General features: G+C 51.5%; 1 protein-coding gene across 1 annotated transcript in view; it reads left to right on the top strand.

Moving 5' to 3' along the window:
* Positions 1-5963: 5963 nt before the first annotated feature.
* The window catches only part of GPR176 (G protein-coupled receptor 176), a gene marked incomplete at both ends in the record, with an annotated part of 129197 nt that continues 124996 nt past the window's right edge, over positions 5964-10164 (top strand). Inside the window, one exon of the mRNA XM_084241413.1 lies at positions 5964-6135. Within this exon, the coding sequence (XP_084097539.1) occupies positions 5964-6135 (172 nt within the window). The remainder of the gene's footprint in view (positions 6136-10164) is intronic.

Genomic DNA, 10164 nt, shown 5'->3' with positions numbered 1-10164 from the left:
GGCTTCTGCCCCGAGCCTGCCTACCTCTCGGAGCAGTGCCGGGACCTGCTGAGGCGGATGATGGCGTGGGACCCCCAGGCATGGAGCACCCTGTACAGCATCATCCAGCACCCCTGGGTGGGACTGGAGAACGGACTCCTGCCCTGCAGCGAGCCGTCCCACGGCCACCACGATGAGGCCACAACTGAAGCCATGGTCGGCCTGGGATTCCAAAGAGACGACATTGACAGGGGTGTTTCGGAGGGAAAATATGATGAGGTTATGGGGACATACCAGATACTGCGCTCCAGGAAGCAGGAGGCGGAGGAGGAGGGGCCGGGCCCCACCTTCTTCCTCAAGGCCTTTGGTCCCGTTGGGCCCCATGGTGGCCTGGCTTTGGAGGACTATCTCCTGCAACCTGAGGTTTCCCGGTGCAAGACCTTATCCATGAAACTCTCCCAGGTGGAGGACGCCCAGGAGCCCAGCACCACCTCCGGATCAGGCCCCCTGATGGAGGATGCCTGGAAGGCCAGCATCACCTTGGGGGCAGGCATCCTGCTGGAGGACACCTGGGGTCAGAGCACCACCTCCTTGCCAGGCCGCCTTTGGGAGAAAGTCAGAGAGCACAGCACCACCTCCATTACAATCCCCCAGCTGGAGGACCCCAAGGAACACAGCACCACCACCTTGCCAGGCCTCCAGCTGGAGGGGGACCAGGAATACAGGAGCAAAACCAGCCCAGCCCCCCAGCCCTCCAGCACCACCCTAAGACCTGCCCAAAGAAGTGGCTGGCGCCTCCCGTTCAGCAATGCGGTGGCCCCTGCAGAAAGACTTGGCCATGAACACAATGCTTACAATTCAGATTACACCCTTAATTCAGGCCGAGGTGATAAGGCCAGAGCTAGAAGGATAATCAATACTATGTTAAAATTTTGCTGTTTGTGTTCCGGGGCAGCGCTGCTGAAGACCTACTGCGGCACCCCGGAATTCACGGGCCCGAGCTCCACGGAAAACACTACAGAGTTCATACAGCCAGAGACTAAGACTATTACCACCATGCTCTGCAGAATTCACCACCACCCCCCAACACCCACCCAGTGGCCGTGGTGAACAGGAGCACAGCAGAGGAGGCCGAGGCTCTGGAGAGGGGTCAGGGGCTGGGCCCAGCCAGAGGGGCCAGGAGCAGCATGAGACGCATAGACATGGAGAACAGATGTCCGGGAGCACAGAAGTCCAAGGAGCAGAGCAGGTGAAGGGCCAGGAGGGCAACAGGACTGGTGAAGCACCTGGAGGGGAGCAGAGCAGATGAAGGGGGTGAGAGAGGGGTTGGAGCAGGGCCCTGGGACAGGAGAGGAGCTGTGCGGGCGGAACCTCCAGAGGCTCCACCCCCCAGGGTGGCCAGAGGTGGGGAATCCAGTGCCTTGCGTCCCCATCTTAGGGTCTATCCCGTGAGGGCCACCCTGCCCCTTGCTGGGAGAACCCTGCTGTCGGCTCCTGGGCACACGCATGGCACAGACGATGCAGGAGCTCTTCGGGCTGAGTGGCGCTGTCAGGGACTGACATCCACAGTAGCAAGTCCCCCTGGATTGGGCCCCTTTTCAAAATGGAAATTCCAAGTTGGAGAATGGCTCACCTGCCAGCTAGTGGCAGCTTCGTAGGGCCTCCTGGTTTCCATCTGAGTTTTGTCACATCTAAGTCTGTGCAGCACTCCCTGGGGGATTTCACTAACAAAAGAGCCTCCTCAACAGGTAACTCTGTGCTTGGGCTTTATTGACTCTTCTCTTCCAATGCAGGTCCCAGACAGTGGAGGAGGCGGCTGCCATGGACGCAGTGGCTCCCCACTGCAGGGGCCACCTCCAGGTGACCTGCTCTGCCTGCGGGGCCCTGGGTCGTGGAGGCATCTGAATGCTCTTTCTCTGCCTGAAGGAGACAGTCTGAAATGGATTGTTTAGTTAAAATGTCTACCCATGACACATTAAATTGCTGTTTGAAATCGACTGCGTTTGCTTCACATTTATGAATGCGCCCACACTTCCAACACATTGGTCATCACATACCTCAATTTCCTTAAAAATTTTTATAGTCAGGGCCTCCCTTGGTGGCGCAGTGGTTGAGCGCTCAGCTGCGAAGCTGCCCACAGCCTCTGCAGCGCCATTTAGATCCCCAGCCGCCAGCAAGGGTCCCACATGGCATGACAGACCTCTCCTGCCATGCCTGCTGCTCCCCTCAGCAGTGTATTTCATCAGTCTGCCTGTTCTGTTCCCCGCTCTGCCTCTGGTGAATCCTCTTACCCTCCCGTGCTTCTGTCTGTACCCAGTGCTTGTATAAATAAATAAATCTTAAAAAAAAATTCTTATAATCAGCAGTGATAATTTTAGAAAATTTTAGAAAAGTCAGAGTGGTCACATGGTGTGATACAGAGAAACAGGAGAGTGAAGCAGAGCTACCAATAAGTATGTAATTAGGTATTTGCACTATTTTCTTTAGGTGTATGTACATGTCTTGCACTGTATCTGTGCAAGTGTATGCATGTGAATCTGTACATGAGTGTATGTGTGTGCTTCTATAGGCCAGATGTGTGGGGGTGGGGGTGAGAGGAGTCACCAGAGACAGAGTGGGGAACAGAACAGGCTGACGGACTGAAACACACTGCTGAGGGGAGCAATGGGCTGAGTGGAGTAAGGAGAGGACTGCTGCGCCAAATGAGTAGCTCCCTGACCAGCCCGGGATGGAACTCAGGACTGTGGATAGCTCCATAGGTTGTGTTTTAACCCCTTGTGCCACCAGGGCACCAAATGAGGTTATTTCTTGATTTCACTTGCCCTATACCCTCCTAATCCCAGTTTAGGAACTGTAGAGAATTTAGTGATATATTTCCAGAATACAAAAATGATAGAGGTTTTTAGCTTTATTAAATATACCTTACATCGGGGCCTCCCCGGTGGCGCAGCGGTTAAGCGCTGGGTTGCAAAGCCGCCTGCGGCCTCTGCGGCGCCGGTTCGATCCCCGGCTGATCCCCGGCTGCTCCCCGGCCACCAGAGGAGGGTCCCACATGGCGCGCAGACCTCTCCTGCCGCCCGCTGCTCCCCTCAGCAGTGTACTTCGGTCCTTCTGCCTGCTCTGCTCCCCACTCTGGCTCTGGTGAATTCTCGCACCCTCCCAGGCTTCTGACTGTACCCAGTGCTTGTATAAACAAAATGAACAAACAAACAAATAAATAAATAAATAAAACATGCCTCCATTTAAAAAAAAATATATATATATACCTTACATCTGCAAAGTTGTCTTACACCTTTATCTCAGTCTTCTTGGTAGTTTTGAAAGAGTTGGCAAGCAAAAGTGAGTAAAGGGATATTTGTAAGAAAATGTTTTGATCTTGAAAAATATTTTGACTCCCCCTCCCCGTAGAACAAATGCTTAGTGGAGATGGCTTCTTTTTAATTTTGGAAAATAGGATAAGTGTAATTAGCAATTTCCCCATTTTTGTTCTCTAAAGTGTTTAAAGTAACTGCTTACATAGAGGAATATGATTGTAGGTATTGTGAGAATCCAAAGATGTGAAAGATAGGGAATTTTGCCTTTTCAAGAAGAGTAACAAAGTTTACAAGTGAATGTGAAATAGTTCACATTGTGACAAGATCACCCTAGAGAAAACTAAAAAGTCAATCTGTAATGTTAATAATTTTTAATTTTAATTTTTTTTAAGATTTTATTTATTTATTTATACAAGCACTGGGTACAGTCAGAAGCGCGGGAGGGTGAGAGAATTCACCAGAGCCAGAGCGGGGAGCAGAGCAGGCAGAAGGACCGAAGTACACTGCTGAGGGGAGCAGCGGGCGGTAGGAGAGGTCTGCGCGCCATGTGGGACCCCCCTCCGGTGGCCGGGGAGCAGCCGGGGATCGAACCGGCGCTGCAGAGTCTGCGGGCAGCTTCGCAACCCAGCGCTCAACCGCTGCGCCACCAGGGAGGCCCAATATTAATAATTTTTAAAGAGCTACTGTCTTGGGATCTTATCATTCACCATGTCAATGTTCTCTACCATTTATTAAAAATAAACCTGTTTTGGGCCTCCCTGGTGGCGCAAGGGGTTAAGCACCGCCCTATGAAGCAATCTGCAGCCTCTGCAGCACAAGTCTGAGCTCCAGCTGGCCAGGGAGATACCCACATGGCCCGGCAGCCCTCTCCAGTCAGACCTCTCCGGTCTTGCCCGCTGCTCCCCTCAGCAGTGTATTTCAGTCAGTCTGCCTGTTCTGTTCCCCACTCTGTCTCTGGTGGATCCTCTCACCCCCCCACCCCTGCATCTGTGGCCTGTACCCCAGCTCTTGTATGCATAAATAATCCTGTACCCCAGCTCTTGTATGCATAAATAATCTTAAAAAAAAAAAACAAACCTATTTCCCTGGCAGCTATGAGAATTAAAAATAAACAAATAAACCTGTTAAGTCAAACCAAGAAAATCTGTTTTTCTAATTTCTCCTTCCCTTGGTCGCCCAGATCCCTTCCCCAAGACCCTATTCCCATTCAACTTCTCTCACATTGCAGCTTCTGGCTTACCTTAGCTTTCCAAACATAGGCACTAACTAGCCCGCAGAAGCTGCTCCCTCCCCAGTACACGAGCGGAGTCCCGGAATCCACGACCCCCGGGTCACACTGTGCACATTTTGGAAATGAGACGCACTAAGAGGGCCTGAGAAACCCAACGCCGGATTTCTAAACGCCAGCTTAAATCCTTCAGTCCCACCACGGCCTGGCGGAGGAGCCAGGGCCCTCGGCTCCCAGCGCGGGGTGGGGGGGGCGACTAATCAAGAGCTCGGGTGGTCCCTGAGGACGAGGAACGGCGCAGTAACGACAGTCGTGAGCGGAAAAACGGCCGCGAGGCGCCGGGGCGAGCCCACGCGGGCAGAGCGGGTGGTCCGCGCCTCGCACGCTCCCCGCCCCGCAGTCACGCTCCGGGCAGGGCGGGGGGGGGGGGGCGGGGGGGGGAGGTGGGGGGGGCAGCAAGATGGCGCCATCCCCGCGGCAGCCTCGGCGTGGGGGCGGGGCCTATGCTCACGTGACCACTCACCCGGCGCGGGTCTCCCGCTCGCGCCCCCTCGCCCCCGCGGCCCTGGGCGCGCGCCAGGAGTGTGGCGGCCGCGCAGACCGTGCCCTTCCCCCAATCGGGGCGTCCGGGGCGTCCTCCCGGGTCTCCGCGTGGCGCCTTCCAGCTGACCGGGGCCGGGAGAGCGCGCCGGGCAGTGTCGGGCAAAGGGGCTGCGGAACGGGCGCCCTCGGCCGGCCGCGGCCGGGGCGGAGGCGGGAGTCCCCAGCCAACGGCCGGGTCTGAGGAGACCCCGCGGGCGTCCCGGGGCTCGGGCAGACGTGGAGGGCGAGGCTGGAGGGAAACTCAGGGCACTCCGTTCAGGACAGGGGCCCCGTCGGGGATTCGGGGTCCCCTCGGGGCTGCGACCCCTTGGCTCGGGTATTTCACGGGTCTCCCATCGCCATTTAACCTCGAGAACGACAGGACTGAAAAACGGCTTCGGCCATATGTTTCCAGCCCCCGAAGGCGCGGGGCTGAGCCCGTCCACCTGGGGGGACGCGAGGGGGACGCCCCGTTCCTCGAGGGGTGGGAGCGGCCGGGGGTGAGAGGGGGCGGCGGGAGCCGAGCGCGCCCTCCGTGACCGCCCGGCGCCCCCCGCGCCCCCCCGTTTCCGTCTCCGTCTCCGCCGAGTGGGCTCGGCCGCGCTGACCACCCGGGAGGAGGGACGCGCGACGCTCGCGGGTGCTGCCCGTGCCGCCTTCATGTGGCTGCTGACGGGGACCCAGGGGGGAATGGGAATGGGGCGCAGCCTCGCCCTCGTCCCTCCCCGCCTCCCCGGCGCTGGGGCTGGCGGTGAGGAGACGTGAGGGGACCGGCGGCCGCCCCGGCTCCTTCAGGGCTCCCCCGAGCCCCCGCGCGTCCCTCCGCGCCCGGGCAGGAGAGCCGGGGTCCCGGCCTCGCCATGGGGCACAACGGCAGCTGGATCGCCCGCAACGCCAGCGAGCCGCGCAACGCGTCGGGCGCCGAGGCGGCGGGTGCCAACCGGAGCGCGCTGGGGGCGCTCGGCGAGGCGCAGCTGTACCGCCAGTTCACCACCACCGTGCAGGTCGTCATCTTCATAGGCTCGCTGCTCGGTAAGCCGCTCGCGGGGCGCCTCCCGGGTGGGCTTCCCCAAGGGCGCAGGCTCGGAGAGCCGGCAATGGGTTCCCGGAGCCGCCGCGGGCGTCCGGGTGCCTGGCAAAGTGCAGATAGTTGGAGGAGGTTTGCGAAATGCCGGGGTAACTGCGGCGAAGTTAAGGGGGACAGTGGACTCCAGTCCCCAAGCTGGAGGAAGAGGGGTTCCTGGGGCTTTCGGCCACCCCGACAGCGCCTGGTCCTGGCGGCGCTTGGTTTCCCCGGGCGGCCTTGGCCCAGGGCGTCGGGGTGGGCGCAGGGCTGTACCCCCCGGGGGCCAGGGCACAGCCCTGGTTGGAGCTCTGGCTTCTTAAGAGCGAGAAACAAATGACTGATGTGTTTTGCATTGCCATTTGTTCTCTCTCTATGAAATGATTTTGAAAGAGCCTGTTTTGTGCCTGGTTTATGGTTTGCTTCTCTAGAACACCGACCTGCTAGTAAATAAGCTGGTGGAGTTAAACTCTATGCCGCCTTCAGACGTTTTTTTAAACCCCACAACAAAACGAAGCCTACTTCTCTACCTGTGCTTGAAATACAGAGTAAAGACAGGATGGAAAAACACAGAATACCACACATTTGATCTACGAATTGAGCTGATGGGCAGTAAAAACGTTCATCTGCTAGTGTGAGAATTAACTATACTTCTGGTAGCTCTTCATCAGATGATAAAATCTGTGTGCATGTCTGTTGAGGTTTACTGAACATGTAGCATATTACTTGTAAATATGTGTCTTCCCTTCAAATGCAAACTCTCTGGTGTGAAATTTATAAGGATGTGATTTTATGTGATTTGGGTGAAAGCAGTCTTAAAGTTTCAAAGTAGAAATGCATTACTTTTGGGTAGTCACCTGTGCATTCCATGGAAACCAAGTGAACTGACATCAAAAAGACTGGAAGAATTTTAAGTGTTTGGAATTTCCGCTTGTAGTTTCTCCGCTTATCATCATGCTGTCTCACTATTATAGTACTAACCTTTTTTGTCTTGAGGGCGTTTTCAGGACTAGACACCCACATGTCTAGATATGTGTGCATGTGTGTTAAGATGTGTTCTTATGAGTTGAGTGTTCAATGCATGTTAACAAAGCCAAAAAGCCTGTGTGCTAAGGTCTGTCAGTACTCATTTAGCAAACAGCAAATGTTTACTCAACACCTACTAGGTGCCAGGCGCAATGCATTGTATATTACTGGGAGTTAAATTCCAGTGTCGTCACATTTACTTCAGGGGTAGATTGTTGGGACGACAGTAGAAGTGGCTGCTTTTTTTTTTTTTTATCTCTGTAGTTATATATATGTATACATATATGTGTGTATATATATGTTTTTGTTTGTTTTCCCCATTGGTAACTTTAATCCTGAATAAAGATGGTGCCTGGAGAAATTTTCCCAGTTTGACTCTCCAAATTTGAGTGCTGTAGAAATGGAAGACAGAGCATGTTTGTAAAGGGCATAGCTAAGTGTGGACATTTAATAAATATTTCTGCTTCTCATGTACTTACTACTCTTGTAACTGCTTTGGAAACTGCCCTATTTCAACTCTGCATAGCACTTTGATTTGCGAACACTGCTTTTGTAGATGTCCTTAAAGAGGTGACTGATTTTCTCCTTGATGTTTGCCTTGACTTGGCCTAGGTGGCTGTATTTTGCACCTTGGTCATCGCTTGGACCCTACTGAGAATTCTGTTTGCTCCCTTTTATTTTCAGAAAATATATAAGTATGGATACATTCCTGGGAATGTCAGAGCTGTACAAAAGACATTTCTGTTTTCTTAAAAGCTTAGATGGATCATAAAGTTCCCTGTACACTTACTACTTAGTGGTGGTCTTGTTTCATGGGCCACACATTGTTAGTGAAATTCTCCTGAAAATGCCAGTTGAAGCTCAGATTTTTGAGTTCCAAAGCCATGTACAGTCAGTTGCAAGGCAAGTAAATGTGGGAAACATAGTTTCATGAAGCCCCCAAAAAGACAAAATTCACAGATTAGGAATAGAAGAAATAATTTATCATGGTAAAGTCTATAAGGATGAAAATTAAATGGAGGAGGGGACAGTATAGACTCTGATTCAACGCACTTGTTTCTCCTATCCCTGAACATAGACCATTGAGTTTTTCATTTATTTTCCCCCTTTAAACAAATTTAAATACACTTCCTATATTATCTAAATAGATTTTTTTTTTAGTGGGATTTCCAGAGGCCCACTATTAGATGAAGATAATTCCTTTGTATTATTGCTGTCTTGCTTCTCTTTCTCTCTCTTTTTTAAAAGATTTATTTATTTGTGCATACAAGAACTGGGGTATGGGTCAGAGGTGCAGGGAGTGAGAGCATTTACCAAAGACAAAGTGAGGAACAAAACAGGCAGACTGAAATACACTGCTGAGGGGAGCAGTGGGAGAGACAGGAGAGGTCTGCTGCGCCATGTGGGTTAGCTCCCTGGCAGGGGATCGAACTCCTGCTGCAGAGGCTGCAGATAGCTTCACAGAGCTGTGCTTAATCCCTTCTGCCACCTGGGAGGCCCTTTTGCTTCTCTTTTTGAAAACTGTTTTAGTTCCCTATCTTAGGAAAAAATCAGCAACTTGGGATAACTATAATATTCCAACTATAGGGGACATTATTTGCTGTGTTTAAAATGAATTTAAGAATTGCATGTATTTTTATTCAAATAATGTTTTTGTGTAAGTAGTATTTCTTTTTTCTTTTTCTTTTTTTAAAGATTTATTTATTTATTTATATAAGCACTGGGTACAGTCAGAAGTGCTGGAGGGTGAGAGAATTCACCAGAGCCAGAAGCGGGAACAGAACAGGCAGACTGACAGAATATACTGCGGAGGGGAGCAGCGGGCGTGGCAGGAGAGGTCTGCTCTGCCATGTATGGGTAGTTCCCTGGCGGGGATTGAACTCATGCTGCAGTGGCTGGGGATAGCTTCTTAGTTTGCATCTTAACCCCTTGTGCCACCAGGGAGGCCTTTTTATGCTCTTGTATTCATTCCATCTCTCTGTTTTTTTTTTTTTTTTTTAGATGCCTTTTGTTTTCTTGTCTTTTTGATGTCAGTGACCTTTTTCTGAGTTGTTTGTTTTTTCTCTTCCAAACTAATAGCATCTGCATTCCCATGGGTGCATGCTAAATAAAGAAACCATTGGGGGGGGGGGCTCCCTGGTGGCCTAGTGGGTTTAGTCTCAGGGCTATCACTGCTATGGCCTGAGTTGGATCTGGACCAGGGAGCTAACCCACATGTCAGAGCAGACCTCTCCTGTCTGCCCGCTACTTCCCTTAGCAGTATATTTCAGCAAATCCACACGTTCTGCTCCCCACTCTGTCACTGGTGAATCCTGTTACCCCCTGCACCTCTGTCCTATGTGTTGACCTTCATGGGCAACTGTGACCTGTTTGCTATCTGCAAATCACAACAGAGCATTCCTGTTTCATGGACAATAATTGCCTGTATCACGAGGCAGGCCCAAGGTCGCCTAGGCTACTGTTGACCTGATTATGTGACTGTCTCTATGGTGGTCTCAGGATAATTCTGCCTGTGATAATAGCAACACATATACATAGCAACACGTACACTTTGCTGACACGAATGTTTCTTTCTTTTTTTCATTTAAAAAACTTTTATTTACACATGCATTTACAAACAACTGATTAATTTAAACTGAAACACGAAGTTAGTTTGCAGCTTTAATGATCAGTTATATGCTCCCCAAGACATTAAAATTAAAATAGGTGCTAATAAAGAAACATTTTCCCTTTTCTAATTTATAGCAGCATACTGTTTTCCAAAATCATCACATACATATATATTTTTAAACACACTATAGAAATTGGATGATCTAAAGGATATAAGAAAGAAGATAATCAGAAATAATTCAGAGTACAGATTCAGAAAAAATTAATGAGGTTAAAGAATATGCAGCTCAAAAATCAATGCAGCGTCCTATTTGTTCCCCTCTCCGTATCCGGTAGGCTCTGGGCCCCTGGGTCCACCTTTT

The sequence above is a fragment of the Talpa europaea genome, assembly GCF_964194135.1.
Source record: "Talpa europaea genome assembly, chromosome: 8".
Taxonomy (NCBI): Eukaryota; Metazoa; Chordata; class Mammalia; order Eulipotyphla; family Talpidae; genus Talpa; species Talpa europaea.
This window is presented reverse-complemented; position numbering and strand designations above follow the sequence as displayed.